The 17,447-nt window shown below is 41.1% G+C and overlaps 1 protein-coding gene across 4 annotated transcripts in view; it reads left to right on the top strand.

Moving 5' to 3' along the window:
• The window catches only part of ZNF521 (zinc finger protein 521), a 288,821-nt gene that overhangs the window by 122,103 nt on the left and 149,271 nt on the right, over positions 1-17,447 (top strand). For all 4 annotated transcript variants that reach the window (XM_077135748.1, XM_077135749.1, XM_077135746.1 and 1 more), the window contains one exon: positions 8,092-11,444. In XM_077135748.1, coding sequence (XP_076991863.1) covers positions 8,092-11,444 — 3,353 coding nt within the window. The remainder of the gene's footprint in view (positions 1-8,091; positions 11,445-17,447) is intronic.

Raw genomic sequence — 17,447 nt, forward strand, 5'->3', positions numbered from 1 at the left:
CTCCAGTGGCTTTATCTGCAGTGAATTAGACAGTGTGGCCTTTTTAAAACGTCAGGAAAATTTGCGTGGACCTGACTGCTGCTGTGGATGTGATACAGGTGAAATTCGGCTCCAGTATATACCATGTCAGAACTGTTGTAATTCCTTATGACCAGATGTTTTCCAGCCTTGGACCAAGGCCTACATGTTGGAGAAATGTTCAACAAAGTATAATTTCACATAACAAAATGTTCTGATAGACCAGAGTCTTTTCTGAAAGAATTGGATTTCTTTGTTTGAAAATTCTAGTGGTTTATGGCAGTTCTTCAAAAAACCATTAGCTTGGTGGAATGAAGTTTCTGAGGTCCATGATGCACTAACTAAGCCATTATCAAACTTAGGATCCCTTTTACCTTCTGCTCCCACAATGACAAGATTCATTTTAAATCACTAATGATCAGTGCTGTGGTACCGAGAAATTTACTTCATAGTTTTCAAAAGATGTGGCTGGCTATTTGCTCAAGACTGATATAGGTATATTACACATGCCTACTAGATAAAGCACAAGGATTTCTGAAACCAAATAGAATTTCTAGGCGAGCAAAATAGTGAGCTATCAGGCGGGTGTCAGAACCATGAAACTTGTTTCCAAGAATTGAGTGCAGGCCATCCTGTTCTGGGGAGTTTACCCCACTAATAAATTGATCACAACTTGCCAGTGTGTGCAGCTATTAAGGAATGATTTACTTATTGCTTATTGATTTTTCATGATATCTGTAAGTAGGGTTCAGGAGATATTAAGCAGTTTTTTGTTATTTTTTGTATTGTTATTTTCAAATAGATGGGCCCCTTAAGACTTACAGTTATTAGAATCTTGCCATGAAAATTATAGTTAATATTTATTCCTGTATGCTGTTTTCTCATCAGTTATAACTTGAAGATAACCTGGACTTTCATCGTAGAATTATAATAATTTAATACACTTGTATGTCTTGACAATGCAGAGAGCTCTGTTCATACAATGCCATGCTTGATTCTTATAATATTAACTGTGAATGGGCTGTAATTTTTCTGATATTATGGACGAGGAAAAAAAAACTTAAAACATACAGAGTTCATAAGTCAATCAGACCCGAGCACATAGTAGTTGTGAAATTAACCTTGTTTAAATAAGTGAATGAGCTAAACCAACAATGAAGAGATGCTTCAACTTTTCGGTGGTATAAGGTCATGTAGAGACATAAGAATAAATAGTAGCTGATTAATGTCTTCTTACTCAACAATGGAGAAAAAAGACCTCACGCTCAGGAAATTCACTCACTTAATGTCTGTCTTTGTTAAAGGAAGGATAGCATGTGGGACAACGTGGATCTCTCTGGGTCCCAGCTCTGTAAACAGATATGTAATGCCTGGTTGGCAACTCCTGAAGGCAAGAGGTCGGTGCTGATCAGTAGTTACATATATTTTTTTAAGTGAGCCAAAAGATAGAAAAAGTAAAGTAATTCACACACACACACACGCAGAACTGGAAACCGCTTTTCCTTCAGCCTGGCTTTAGAAACACAATGTCTTAATTTCCGAGAGTTAGATGGCGACTGTTTTTGACCTGGTTTCACGTCAGTTTTTTCCTCTGATTTGAGAGGTGGAGTTACGTGTGAACTGCTTAAGAATGCACTGTTTTCTATTTAAGTTGGCTGCAGAAGGTGGAATTCATTGAGCTCCGTCTGTTCAACTGAACTTTAAGCAACAGTAAGCAAAACATTTGTACTCCTCTCTGCACACATACTACAGAGGCGTCTGGTGAGAAACAGGGTGGCTGCAAAGAGGGGGCCTTAGAAGGAAGATGAGCAGAGGGGTGCTAATATCTTCTTGTCTCTTATATAGGCTCAGTGTAGGCATTAAAGGGTTGTTGGGGGAAGTGAGCCTCTTTTTTTTTTACTAGGGAGTATTGAAAGAAAAAATAAACTCTGAGCTCTGATATCTGGAATTCATCTTAAGACTGTGATAAAAAAATGTGCACCACCAATCCCTGCTCCCCACAGCTGCTATCTTTAATGGGTGACCCCTTTTAGGTCCCCACCCTTTTCCCTCATAACCTAATTCTTATTGCATTTAATTAGTTCACCCAGAACAATTTGGAATATTGACAGAACTTAAAAACATCTGTGAATTATAAATAATCTTAAAGTTCACATTTCTTCATCGAATGTCCAGTAAAGAATATTCATTTTCAAGTAGTTAAATAAGTTATATGACAAAGGAGTGAATTTAACGTAGGACTATTGATTCAAAAAAAGAAAAGAAAAGAAAGCATGATAGTTATATCATTAAAGTTATAGCTTCTCTAAAAGTGTTGGCATTTCTATTGAGAATGAAGGAAAGCAATTGTGCAGCAATAAAGGACCTTATCCTTTAGTTATATAAGTCATTGCTTAGAAAATGTCTTACATCACTTGGATAGGCGATTTTAAATATTGAGATGTAAACTTGTGACTATGAGGTGCTAAGGTAATGTGAAATATCCCCATTACCTGTCTCTGTTAAACATGCATTGAAAACTATTGTTCTCTTTGAGGGGTGCCTAACTTCTCTCAGCATTTGTGCACAGCTGTGTATCTTCCTCAGGATTCTGAGCTTTTTTTTAAGGTGGCTCAGGTAGTTGCCTAATGAAAAAAGTTCTCTAAATTCTATTCTGTATGAATGTCCTAAATACTCTTTCAAGTATGCTGGTAGAAGAACTTCATTTTAAGTCAAGGTGGGAAGCATGGACATTTGGACATTTGTTTTGGTCACATGTTTTAACCTATGTTGATACTTGAAAAAAAAATCTCTAAATTAACTGTTATTTTGATATTAAATAATGCAATGATGGTATTGATAGTGTTTTAAGGGGAAGTGGGATAATTTCAAAATTACATGCTTGGCTTCAGAATTACATAGCAAAATACTTGTTCCAAGGTTACCTGTGTGTAAAGACCCAAGCTTATGTTCTGTTTATGATAATTTAATATAACTTGGAACATAATCAGCATTGATTTATGGTCCATTGATTTTTAGATACCACCAACTATATATATTTTATTTTCTTGCTTGCCATGTGGGCAGCCATGAATACTTAAGGAGCCATAGATTTCCACTGGGCCAGCCCTTAGAACCAGTATTCCAGGGGTCCCATTAAAGGAGAGAAAATACTAAAATATATCCATATATTTAGAGACATAGATGCTTACATGTGGAAACATCAATACATGCAACACATAAGAACCTTTTTGTTTACAGATGCAGTTTTGCCTCTAGCGATGATAAGGTGCCCTAGAAAACATTCACTAATCTTTGTAACACCCCAGAGGGCAAGTAGTGAGAATTATTATCTTCATATTGCAGGTGAAACACCTAGGTCGGGGCAGCTTAAACGACTTGGCCAGGTCATTCTCTAAGTCAGTTATGAAGCTAGGAATAAAACTCTAGACTCTTGACTTTTTGTTCTCATTCTGAGTCATTGCATTCTTGAAAAGACAGGTATGGGCCTTGTCAGCATTTGCGTTTCTTTTCCTCACTTGAAAAGTAACCATCAATGTAAATCCTGTCCCTGTTAAGGAAGCCTTGCTGTGTAGCACTTGCACATACATGATACTGGGTCCCCGAAGGGCAGTTAAGAGAGTGCTCTGCCATTACAATGGACGAGCTCAGGTAGCAAAAGGATATCAGTAAGCCAGCTTCTCTCAGGCCTAGCCCCAGTGAAGAACTAGAAGTAGTGGAAGTTGCCATAACTTCAGAGACGTGGATAATATTTTTAACATTGCATATGACTCAAACCCCTCTGTTACTTTAATTTCTCCTAAATAATTTCAGAGGCCCCATCTTATTGAAGCCAACAGTGTGCAAGGCATAGGGTCCCGTCCACAGGAAGCTGCACTTCACAGATTCAGGCCCGCGTCGTGGTACAGAATAAGCTTCGGCATCCAGCCCCAGCCCCAGCCCTCCCGCACACCTTCTCTTCCTCCTCCTTTGATCTGATTTTTATTTCTGGTCGCTTCAATTTGACTTGAAAGCCAAAGAGTTTCTGGGACCATCAGCATTTCCCTTGCACAAAGGCCGGCTGCAAACTGAGAATGTGGGGCCCCCTCCCCAGGGCTGAGCACCCTCCCCTAAGCCTGCCGGGCCAGCAGCCGCGGGGGAAACCTCACGTCAGGGCTCTGCGCGCTTTTCCCCAGGTTGGCACAAGTGGGGCTGATGGCTCTCGTCACAAAGGCACTTTGTGCTCTGCTGCCTGTTTTCTGTGGAACAACTCCTCCTTGTATGACTTGAGTTTTCTGGTGGTGAGCCCTCTCCCCCGTAAATATGACTGAACAGGTGTTGCTCGGCTACTAACCGAGTTTCCAGCTGTCCTCCTTCCACACAGACCAGGCAAAAATCTGTTGTTTCGTCCTTTCAGGCAGACTGAAGAACCGCCGAGCCCGAGATGGAGGTCTTCCTTGCAGGATATGGCAGTTTTGCTGCCAGAAGATGGTCGGGAAAGCCTGGCTGGCTAACAAAGACAGGCCTTCAGCGGCTGGGTGTAGTTCCAGTCCTGCATCCCCTTTGGCAGAAGCACAGAGACCGCTGCCGTGCAGCCAGCCAGCAAAATTAGGAAATAAGGACCTCTTTTATTTACTCAGGCTGCTGAATCATGGGCATTCCTGTCTGCTTGGAGAAAAGTCAGGCGGCTCTACTTTCCACTGAAAGTCTCAGGAGTGTTAGAGACTTTCATCTCGGAGTGTTCACACACTTGTTTTAATGTGCTTTATGGAAATGGTGAAATTCAGCAAGTACAGTCGCTGTAGAAAAACATCTGCACTAACTATGCACACACATTTGCATCTTTAAATAGACTCTTAGGCCGCATAGCTGGTTTCCAGCAAAGCTTTTTCAGCTCTACAGGCTCTAGCTCTCCGAGAGTCAGTGAGTGTGAAGTGACTTTTTCCAAAAATTAAAATTTAACATGGACATGTTAAGTACTTCACATTGAAATGCAGAAAACTTGCCATAACACTGAAAGACATTCCCTGTAAGTAGCACTTAGCAAGTACCAAAGAGGGAAAAAAGAGTTCCAGTTGGAGTTGAAAGAATCCTCCGTAGTTTCTTCCATATGTTAAAAAAAAAAAAAAAAGTCGAAATGGTTTACATCTGTGTTAGCAGTTTAAACACAGTTTTTTTTTCATGACTGCCAAAAAATTTAAGTTAACAGGGGCGGGTAGCTTTCAAGGACTTCGGAATACCTCAGAGAATGTTGGCGAGAGAAGCTTGAAGGTCTTGGGAGCGTCTGTTACCCTTAAAGCACAGGCCTAACCCCGCTGGGAATTTTGTCAGTGAGCTCCTTGTGTGTCCCTGGGAGAAAAGAGCCATTTATAGTACCAGTAAGATGAGATGCTTCAGTTTAGATTTTAAAACAAAAATCGACCTTTTCTGAAACCTTCATTTATTTATTTATTTTAAAAATAGCATTCCCTGCTCAAACTTCTTCCTTCTGGTCAGCCCCCTCCCTCCTCCTGCCCTGTAAGATGCCCTATAACTGCAGTAGGCGATTTCCATGAACTTCAGCTGAAAAGATATTATTTGTGATTATTACTTTTTCTTGCAAGGCCAAGTCAGAATTTCAGTCCTGAAGGAATAGGGATGGGGAGAAGGGCGAAAAGGTTTCCAGCTCCCTTGAATCCCGCTTTGGGTAAAATCCTGAAACTAGCCCTTAGCTCGCTTGACATCTAGTTGAGATTTACAAGTTCAAGAGAACAGTTATGTAATAGGTACAGTCAGGCATGGGCCACAAACAAGGACCTGATTTAAGCATGGTGTCAGTGATTGCACACTATTTATAATGGTCCACTGCTTGTAATTCTCTATACATATGTACAATATATCATGCCTCTACACGAGCTACACTTTAATAATAAATTCGCTTACTAAATTTTTAAGCCTCGATAGTTATATTCTTCCAGTCTAGATGCATGACAAATTCTGATTCACTGTTTTCCCCAAATGTACAAGTGAGATGATGTGTTTGGAAGTATTTTTAAATAAGCCCAAAAGATAAATGTGAAATGTGGTATGGTAGGCTTTACCTAGAATGCTGGAAAAATTTAATAAATAATTGTTTTCAGTCAGGTGAAATATTCAAAACTTAGGTTGGTTTTAGGGATACCAGCTTGTGTTGACTTGCAGCTCCTCTTTTAAGGGGAAAAGTAAAAATCATAATTGATTTTTTTGTATTATTTTAAAATTATTTTTCTGTGTGCAGGGGCTGAGTTGAGTTTATCTGTCTTTCTTCTCTGTATGTATTCACTCTTAAATATAAATCACACCCACAATTCTGAGAACCTCTCTTATGCTGATAACATGTTGGGCCAAAGAGTCATATAAATGAGGATGCAAAATCATGCAGCTTTCAACTTGTATTGCGAAGCTTTGTTGCAGTGGGCAGGGATCCAGGCATGGTGTTTGGTTGTTTTCTCAGAGTTAGATGGTTGCCATCTGGCACTGATAGTGAGATGGTGTTGTCATCAGTTTCTAGATGCAGGAAAGGAATGATCCTCCACTGTTTCCTGTGGATAAGCAAGAGGCTGATAATCTAGTAAAATCTTGTTACCTTAAAGAAAGCAGACTTGGAATTTGTTTACCTAATGCTCACCAGTTCTACTTTTCTGTTAATAATTCAGCTTGTTCATGAACTTGAGTTTTGAAGAATTTAAAAATCTATTTTATAAAAAAAAAATAATAAAAATAAAAAAGAAAGGAAAAAAATCTTTCTTATGGTATTCTAATTGAACTTTTTGTTCTACTAGAAACATTCCCGGTCACCTGCCCTCTGTGGTCTTGTTTATATTAATGAACAATCTTGCTCTTTGGAAGAGTGAAAAGCTTTTAAAATTTCTTCTGCTCTTGAGTGATAGATTGTTTTGAAAAGTGAAAAAGAGGTTTCACAACCTGTTTTGGAAAGGTCTTATTTTCCATTTGAAAATAAAGAAGCAGCAGAAATGAGTGCTCATTTGCTTAGAACTTTTTTTTAAAAACACCCACCTAATATAAGGTAGAGTTACTTTATGGACAACCTGCTAAGTTTATATCTGGCTTTCAGGCTTGTTTGTCTTCTCTTTGTTACTCATAAATCTTTCAGCATTTACCATAATCATTTATCACTTTTCCTGTTTCCAGTTTTTCACAAGTTGCTTTGTCTCTGCTCACCTCAAAGTGCAGGTCCTGTTTAGCTAAGGAAGTTCAGGCCGCTGAAGCTTTTGCAAAAGGAAGAAATGGTGGGCCACCTCTTGAACTTTCCAAACAAAATACACTGTTAAAATCTGGCCCTTGTGAAACTCTCATTTTTTCTTGATCCCGGCTGAGCCTAGCTTCATGTAATATCTAGCAGTACCCCTCTAACATTTAATAATCCATTTTCTGGCCCATGGTATTGGAATCTTTCAGTTATTGAAGAAATCTTGGTTGTCTTTCATTACACAAGATATAATTATTACTATGTTTTCTGTCTTCTTTCATATGCTTACTTTTTAATATTTTTTTGCTGAAAGCAATAAGGTCTATATCAATAATAACCCCATAGAAGATTTTGGTCCTTGGAATTGCCTTTTTATATAAAAACAAGCAAAATGCAGAGGGAACATTTTATTAAATATTAGACATCTGGGTTGACTGCATTAATTTTAAATCATTCCTGTAATATTTCCTCTTTTCATTTGGTTTTTCAGATGCTCACATAATATGCAAATCATTTTAGAATGAATACAAAAGAAACATTAAATATATTAAAATCAGCATTTTAATAAAATCGTCAATGTGTAATATATACCTTGCTTCTAAGGAAGAATGATAAAAGGTAATGAAAGGGTAATTTAGACATAGACTTATTAAATATCTTTCTATATTTTACCAACCAGTAAAAAGTCAATGTATAATAAAAGCTTTTGGGCTCAGATTTTTAAATGTCCCATTCAGACAGACTCTTCTTCATTGCTTTTCCAGAAATGTTCTCGATGGTCCATCCATTCTGTCGAAATGGCACGGGAAACTCATTCTTGAATTCTTAGCATGTGGAATGAATTGTTCCGTTACTTCTTGTTGCAGATGGAGTGGATGTTGAAGATGACCCCACATGCTCGTGGCCAGCTTCCTCACCTTCCAGCAAGGACCAGACCTCCCCTAGCCATGGAGAAGGTTGCGATTTTGGAGAGGAAGAAGGTGGCCCTGGACTTCCATACCCTTGCCAGTTCTGTGACAAGTCGTTTAGCCGCCTCAGCTACCTAAAGCACCACGAGCAGAGTCACAGCGACAAACTGCCTTTCAAATGCACCTATTGCAGCAGGCTGTTCAAGCACAAGCGGAGCCGCGATCGCCACATAAAACTCCACACAGGGGACAAGAAGTACCACTGCAGCGAGTGTGATGCTGCCTTCTCCAGGAGTGACCACCTGAAGATCCACTTGAAGACTCACACGTCCAACAAGCCATATAAATGTGCCATTTGTCGCCGGGGCTTCCTCTCCTCTAGTTCCCTCCACGGACATATGCAGGTTCATGAGAGGAACAAGGACGGTTCCCAATCTGGCTCCAGGATGGAGGACTGGAAAATGAAGGACACTCAGAAGTGCAGTCAGTGCGAGGAAGGCTTTGACTTCCCGGAAGACCTCCAGAAGCACATTGCCGAGTGCCACCCCGAATGCTCCCCCAATGAGGACCGGGCAGCCCTGCAGTGCATCTACTGCCATGAGCTATTTGTAGAGGAGACCTCGCTGATGAATCACATGGAGCAGGTGCACAGTGGGGAGAAGAAGAACTCATGCAGCATTTGTTCAGAAAGTTTCCACACCGTGGAGGAACTGTACAGCCACATGGACAGTCACCAGCAACCCGAGTCGTGCAACCACAGCAACAGCCCTTCTCTGGTCACCGTGGGCTACACCTCCGTGTCCAGCACAACTCCAGATTCCAACCTCTCCGTGGACAGCTCAACAATGGTGGAAGCCGCCCCACCGATCCCAAAGAGCCGGGGAAGGAAGCGTGCTGCTCAGCAAACCCCTGACATGACCGGCCCCTCGAGTAAGCAGGCGAAAGTGACCTACAGCTGCATTTACTGCAACAAGCAGCTATTTTCGAGTCTCGCAGTTCTGCAGATTCACCTGAAAACTATGCATCTGGATAAGCCAGAACAGGCCCACATTTGTCAGTATTGCTTGGAGGTATTGCCCTCACTCTATAATCTGAATGAACATCTTAAGCAAGTGCATGAAGCTCAGGATGCAGGTCTGATTGTTTCTGCCCTGCCGGCCATAGTCTACCAGTGCAACTTCTGTTCGGAAGTTGTCAATGACCTCAACGCTCTTCAGGAGCATATCCGATGTTCTCATGGGTTTGCAAACCCTGCGGCTAAGGATAGCAATGCGTTCTTTTGCCCCCATTGCTATATGGGGTTTCTCACTGACTCTTCCCTTGAAGAGCATATAAGACAGGTCCATTGTGACCTCAGTGGCTCCCGATTTGGGTCCCCAGTGCTCGGGACACCAAAAGAACCAGTAGTAGAAGTCTATTCTTGTTCCTATTGTACAAATTCACCAATCTTCAACAGTGTTCTTAAGCTGAACAAGCATATCAAAGAGAATCATAAAAACATTCCCTTAGCCCTGAATTACATTCACAATGGGAAGAAATCCAGGGCCTTGAGCCCCCTGTCTCCTGTGGCCATAGAGCAGACATCTCTTAAGATGATGCAGGCAGTAGGAGGTGCCCCTTCACGTCCATCAGGAGAATATATCTGCAATCAGTGTGGTGCTAAGTATACATCCCTCGATAGCTTTCAGACTCACCTGAAAACTCACCTCGACACTGTGCTTCCGAAATTGACCTGTCCTCAGTGCAACAAGGAATTCCCAAACCAGGAATCCTTGCTGAAGCATGTGACCATTCATTTTATGATCACCTCCACCTATTACATCTGTGAGAGTTGTGATAAGCAGTTCACCTCGGTAGACGATCTTCAGAAACACCTGCTGGACATGCACACCTTTGTCTTCTTCCGTTGCACCCTCTGCCAAGAAGTTTTTGACTCAAAAGTCTCCATTCAGCTCCACCTGGCCGTGAAGCACAGTAACGAAAAGAAAGTCTACAGGTGTACCTCCTGCAACTGGGACTTCCGCAATGAGACTGACTTGCAGCTCCACGTGAAACACAACCACTTGGAGAATCAAGGGAAAGTGCACAAGTGCATTTTCTGTGGCGAGTCCTTCGGCACCGAGGTGGAGCTCCAGTGTCACATCACCACTCACAGTAAGAAGTACAACTGCAAGTTCTGCAGCAAAGCTTTCCACGCAATCATTTTGCTGGAGAAACACCTGCGGGAAAAGCACTGCGTGTTTGAGACCAAGACTCCCAACTGCGGGACAAACGGAGCTTCTGAGCAAGTGCAGAAAGAGGAGGTGGAGCTCCAGACCTTGCTGACCAACAGCCAGGAGTCCCACAACAGCCACGATGGGAGTGAAGAGGACGTTGACACTTCTGAGCCCATGTACGGCTGTGACATTTGTGGGGCAGCCTACACAATGGAGACTCTGCTGCAGAACCACCAGCTGCGCGACCACAACATCAGACCGGGAGAAAGTGCTATCGTGAAAAAGAAAGCCGAGCTCATTAAAGGGAATTACAAGTGTAATGTGTGCTCTCGAACCTTCTTCTCTGAAAATGGCCTCCGTGAGCATATGCAGACCCACCTGGGACCTGTCAAACACTACATGTGCCCTATTTGCGGAGAGCGCTTTCCTTCGCTTTTAACCCTTACCGAACACAAAGTCACCCACAGTAAGAGTCTTGATACGGGAAACTGCCGAATCTGCAAGATGCCTCTTCAGAGTGAAGAGGAGTTTTTAGAGCATTGCCAAATGCACCCGGACTTGAGAAATTCCCTAACGGGATTTCGCTGTGTGGTTTGCATGCAGACAGTGACCTCCACTTTAGAACTCAAAATCCACGGGACATTCCACATGCAGAAGACCGGGAACGGGTCAGCGGTGCAAACCACCGGCCGCAGCCAGCACGTCCCGAAGCTGTACAAGTGTGCCAGTTGCCTCAAAGAGTTCCGCTCGAAGCAAGATCTGGTGAAACTTGACATCAACGGCCTGCCCTACGGTCTTTGTGCCGGCTGTGTGAACCTCAGTAAGAGTGCCAGCCCGGGCATCAACATCCCTCCCGGCTCGAATAGACCAGGTTTGGGCCCGAATGAGAATCTGAGTGCCGGCGAGGGGAAGGGAAAGGCAGGGGGACTGAAGACTCGCTGCTCTAGTTGCAATGTTAAGTTTGAATCAGAAAGTGAACTCCAGAACCACATCCAAACCGTCCACAGAGAGCTCGTGCCAGATAGCAACAGCACGCAGTTGAAAACGCCACAAGTGTCACCAATGCCCAGAATTAGTCCCTCACAGTCGGACGAGGTAAACCTGCCTTTTTAATGTTTGCTGTTTAACCTCCTAGAGAAACCGTCCCCACTCTGTTTACACGTTCCTCAGCTTTATTTATTATCATGTGCCAAGAGATGCTTAGATTGAAATGTGATGTTTTTTTTTCCCACCCCCATAGCCATTAGCTAGCAATTACTTGCTTCTTGATAAGCAGCATTTTGGCTTGAATGGTGCAAAATAGGATTAATTCCACTCTCCCTGGGATATTGTCTTCTCCGTGGCTGAGGAGACCAGCGTTCATGCCAACACCACGGAGATCTGGAATCTCAGCATAGCTTCACTGCGACTTGAAATCCCCAGCTATGACTTTTGTGTATGGCAGAGAGATAATGACATAAAAGTAAGATACTAGAAGCCGACAGGCTGGCTTAAAGAGGGAATTAAAAAGAATATATATATTCGTGAATAATTAATTGGGTAGGGGTGGCTTTTAAATGCTGTGTTGTCAACACTCACTGTTTTCCTTTGTCTTCTGGGTAGTGATGAAAATATTTTCTCACAACGGAGTCTTTAAAACAGCCCCTCCATTTGTTAAGCACTGCATGCCTGGCCCTCTGTTTACAGGCACTGTCCCTGAATCTTCAGTCTCTGGGTCGAGGTTTCAAAATAATGTTCTTGTTTCCTTAGTTAAGAGTAGTTTCATGTTTTCTTTGCCATGGTGAATATAAAAAACAACTTCTTTTCAAAAGAAGTAGTTTTCTAAGTCATCGTTCCTTGATGCTGAGCAGAGTGTGGTTTCGTTTTACTGTAATTTTTTAAGGCATTATCACCTGGTGTATAATAGGTCTTTCCACTTTCCTACCTGCACCTATCTGAAGATCCATCCAAATGAAAACCCCAGGGAGATTCATTTCCCTTCAGTTTGGGGTCACTGCAGTTTCCTTATCTTTTCTCTGCACTCACACCCTCCTGGAGCACCCCCTCTGCTTCTCCCTGTAGTTAGGCATCAGTCAGCTGGTAGGGGGGAGCTGAGAAGACTGAAACCCAGCCCAACCTCATGAAATGTGGCATCTGTGTGACAGGCAAACTCCCAGACTCTGAAGATACTTTCCCTCTTCAAGTAAATATGCCTCATCTCATTTAAATAAATGAAATCTTTGCAAACTGACAAGGACAGTTGAAAGAATTTAGTTTTGATAATGGCTCATGTGTTGGATCATACTTCTTTTGAAATAAATATTGGTAGTGGTATTCATATGAAATGAATTAATTTTTTCCAACTCTTTATTTCAAGAGTGTTTAAACTGATAGAAAAGTTAAAGGAATAATACAATGAACATGTGTGTGTCTCCCTATTGCAGATTTACTAGGTGTTAATGTTTTGTCACATTTATTCTCTGTCATATCTTGTCTATTAACCTGAGTCATATGAAATTAAGCTGCAGGTATCTTGGTATCTCCTAAGAATAAAGGCATTTTCCTGTTTAACCATAGTATCATTAGCTAAGGAAAGTAATGAAATAAAATAAGTCCGTAATATCAGCTACTAGAAGTCCATATTCTTATACCCCCAGTTGTCCTCAAAATGTCTTACAGCTTTTTCTCAAATGAGAATTCTTAAATCATTTATGCAGAAAACTACTCCCTCCCTCCTCTTTTCTTTCCGATTGTGTTTAACATATTTAGAAGACTTTATATTCCTGTTGAATTTAAATCGTGTATAAAGTTGATTTAAAATGGCCATGTTTGTGCGGTGCTTATGTGCCGTTTTGTGTGTGTTTAAAATCAAGCAAAATCGGGTTCTCTTGTTTCCTAGTGGATTGTGTATGGGAAGGTATATACCTATTTCTTCTTTTCTGGTCATGGTTTGTATTTTCTGATGTTTATGAATAACTATATTATAATGCCATTTGAGATGAAATATTCCAAAAATTAAGGAGGACATATGAATAGTGTCACACCTTGTTAATTTGATTAGAGTTACTTAATGAGGAAAATGTATGTTTAAGGCACGTTCGGGTCTTTAATGATACCAAAAATGTTGATGATAATTAGAAAACTTATCTTATCCTGCACTGGCAGAGAATAATATTTAAAATATTTTTTAAAGAACTTGTTTGTTTTTGTTCTTAAAATCATGTTTTTTAAAGCACTTAACTAGCTATCAAACATGAAAAATGACTCTTTATACACAAGGGTACTTACCTCTGAAACCTGATTAATAAGAGCTTATAGTGATGCCGATAATTGACCAGATATGAGGATTTAAGTGTGAGTATTTCCTTTTTGCCTCAAAAGTTCACTAAGTCATTCAACATTTCCTTCATTGTTCCTATCACCAATTTTTTCTTTGTTAATACTATTTAAATTAGAAATTCTGTGTGCTCTCTTCTTCCTCTATAGTTAAAAAGGCGCAATACAATTTGGGCTTGATGTAGAAAATTATCTCAACATATATAGAATTTTACAAATAAAAAACTAAAAATAATGATCAGTAAGAAAAATACATGATAAATATTAATTTGCTCACATTTCCTCTTGGCTGAGTTAAGCTTCCATGGATTTCTCATTGTGAGTGTTGTGTGAATTTCTCACCAGATTAGGTAAAAGGGGATCTGTTATGTAAGTCTTTGCCAAATGACAGGTCTATCATGTGGGAATGCATTTTATCACAAAAAGAAGTATGACCTGTCTATCTACTGACTTTGATATCCCAGGTGGAAATAGAAGGACTTAGCAATGTGGGTGGTATTTTCATCTCTTCTTCTTGCTAAGGATTGAGATTTCAGAAGTGCAAAGACCACAGGAGATAATAAAACCCGGATACATATATATTGTCAAGAACAGGATTAGATTTTTCTGGACCATGACTTATGATCACAGAAACATATTGGTAAACAGAAGACTGCATCCATCATAGACTGAATGGAATGTTATTTCACGAAAATTAGATTACCTGATTAAAAGGGATTTAAATTTAAATATAAATCTAAGGAAGAATGTGTTTCATATGAAACCATACACTCCAACAAATGGATGAAAGACGGGATATATGATATTCACAAAAGGCTGGTAGTGGTAGCTGTCATGTTGTTGAGATTTTGGAGTCAAAGATAGCTCTGAATGTGAATTCCATTTCTTCTGCTTAACACTTTCTGATTTTGTGAAAAATGTTTCGTTTGTACCAAATTCTGTGATACGTGTTATCTCCAGTTACTCAGTACACATACAATGACACAGAATCAGAACTAGAAGGGAAATGGAGGCCATCTCACTGAGCCACTTTATTTTACAGACAAAAAAACAGGCTCAGGTAAATTGAGAGTTCCCTGAGATCACATAGCTAGTAAGAGATAGACAAGAGGTGGGAATCCAAGCCTCCTTAAATCTTAGTTCATGGTTCTCTTTTCACTATTTCACTGGCACTTTCCTCTAGTTAACAGTCCCTGTCCTTTTCATAAAATCTTCTTGGTATCATTTTTTTCTCTCTAATAGTTCACTTCCTCCACCCAGTTCTAAGGGATCTTGTGCTTCCATCCCTCTGATGCCACTGCCTAATTGCCTAATGCAATGCGATGTACTCTTTTCAGAGTACTTCTCCGTCTTCTCTCTTCATTCCCTCCGTACCTGAATCTTCCATATCCTCTTCCTTCCTATAAGTTAGCATTCTCTTTTCCTGCTCTCACCCTGCACACTCTCGCTATGGGGCCTCACCCACGCCCAGAGCCTTAACTGTACCCGTACGCAGACGACTCTCCAAATAGTATGTCCAAGGGGCAGGAGGGCACTTTTGGGGGTGATGGAAGTGTTCCCCATCTTGGCTGTGGTGATGATTTCATGGCTGTATACATTTGTCATTGCTCACCAGATTGCACATAAAATTAGCGAACCCTTTTTCGTATGCGAATTACACCCCAGTAAAGCCAATTAAACAAAAACCTCCAACTTGAAGCTCTCTACTGAGCATCAGAATCCTATATGTATCCACCCAGTGTTTCCCATGAACTTCAAACACAGTAGGACCAAAACTGAATTCAATATCCTTTTTCCAACCTGCTTCTTATATTTTCTATTTCACTTGTCAATCTACTGATCTTCCGAATCTCTTCCTTTTGCTCCACAAGTTGTCAGGTCAACTTGATTTTAGCTCGTATTTATTTCTTGAATCCCCTCTTCTCCATCTCCTTCCGACATTCTAAGTTCAACCTCTGATCATTGCTCAAGTCCAGCTAAAGCAAAAATCTGACTAACTCTGCATCTCTGTTCCTATGAAGGATATAATAACCTTTTTGTGAAATACAGGACCTCAGGTTCTGATCCCTGAATAAATTTTCATTACCTTGCTTTACTTTTCACCTTATGCTATAATCAGAAGTACTTTAACCCACATACAACATACTTTCCCTGTGTCTTGCTTAGGCTGTTCTGTTCCTTCTGCTCTGAATAATCTCTTCTCCTCCTGATTGCCCTCCATCATGAAGCTTTATTTGGATATCAGCCACTCTAGAAGGTCTCCCATGACCTCTTTTCCTACCATATGTATCTCCCTTCCCTTTGAATGCCTTTGGTATAAAAGATTGTAATAAATATTACTTAAACCTTGATGTATTATTTTATAATTACCTGTTTACATTTCTTTTCCTTTTCCGTGAATTATTTGGGGTGAGAAGTTACTCAGTTTCACATTCCTAGGACGGTGCCAAGCCCATAGCAGGCAAATGCCTCACCGCATGGCTACCACAGAGCTTGTATCTGGCTGGGGACTCTTCAGAACCTCTTCCAATGCGTGGCAAGGATGATTTGGGACCACAGGAAAGCTGGTCACCTGGCTTTTTTCATGAATAATGCACCTGACATGGTGTTGGGAGACTAGAAGGTGGTGAATAAATGTTTGTTTTTCTGAGCCCTTTAAATGTAAGGTCACTACTCATATTTTTATTTGTACTCAAAATGTCTCATCATTGTCGAAGACCTACCATAGATACTGTGAGCCTGTGCCTGGCGGCTGTTGTTATCCCACTCCCCTTCCACGCCTGCTTTCCTGTACAAGCTGCAATTGCTCCTGCCAAGGTTACCAGCGAGCTCCAGATTCCAGAGACAGCTGCTTTGTCTTCATCTTTTCTGAAACTCCAGGCAGAGTTGACTGCTCTTTCCTGTAAAGTGCCTTTCTGAACTTCCCGGCATCCTCTCTCCTAGTTTTCCTTCTGTCTCTACCGTTAGAGGGGTTTTGTGATAATTTGTGAACCTCTTTTTCTTCTCTGTCTATTCTTTTCATGAGCATCTAATCTATTTATGTGGCTTTCGCTGTCTCTGTGCTAAGACTCCCCCAGTGTGTAATTCTAGCCTATAAGTTCTCTCTTCTAAGTTCTAGATTTCTCTACCCTATTGGCTGCTTGACTTCTCCACTGATAATCTCTTTTAGAGATCTGAAGCATAATGTGTAAAACCTCAACTCATGATTTTCTTCCTGAAGCCTCTTCCTCCTAATTTTCATCATTTTAGTAAAGAGGATTACAATATATATATAGCCCCAATTACTACAAGCATCTTTCCTTTCTTGACTGAACACCATAGTAGCCTCCTACTCTCCTTCATTTTCTGCCTCCTTCTAATCCATACTTTAAGATGCAGTTATAGTAAATCTTGTAGACATGTAAATTAAATGATGTCACTTAAAATTCTTAAGTGGCTTCCTATCTCTTTCAGAACAAAATTCCAGCCTGTCATCCATTTAAGACTGTGTCTGGCTGTATTTAGCTTCTCTGACCTCCTCCAGGGTCAGCTCTCATGCCCCGTACCCCATTCCTCATCCCTGTCCCCTGGCCTCCTGGGCATGGGTCTACCAAAGCCTTGTGCTGCTTCGTTCTCGGGATGCTCCCTCTCTAGGGGGATGCTCCCTCCCCAGGCTGCTCTATCCCAAGGATGCTCCTCCCAGCCAGCCTCACTGCACCACTGGCTTTCTCATCCTTCAGATGATGGCCTCCCCTAAAAGCCTTATCTAACTTGGTCTCATTCTTGGGATTTTCTTTTCGGATT

Source organism: Tamandua tetradactyla, chromosome 18 (assembly GCF_023851605.1).
Source record: "Tamandua tetradactyla isolate mTamTet1 chromosome 18, mTamTet1.pri, whole genome shotgun sequence".
NCBI classification, from domain to species: Eukaryota; Metazoa; Chordata; class Mammalia; order Pilosa; family Myrmecophagidae; genus Tamandua; species Tamandua tetradactyla.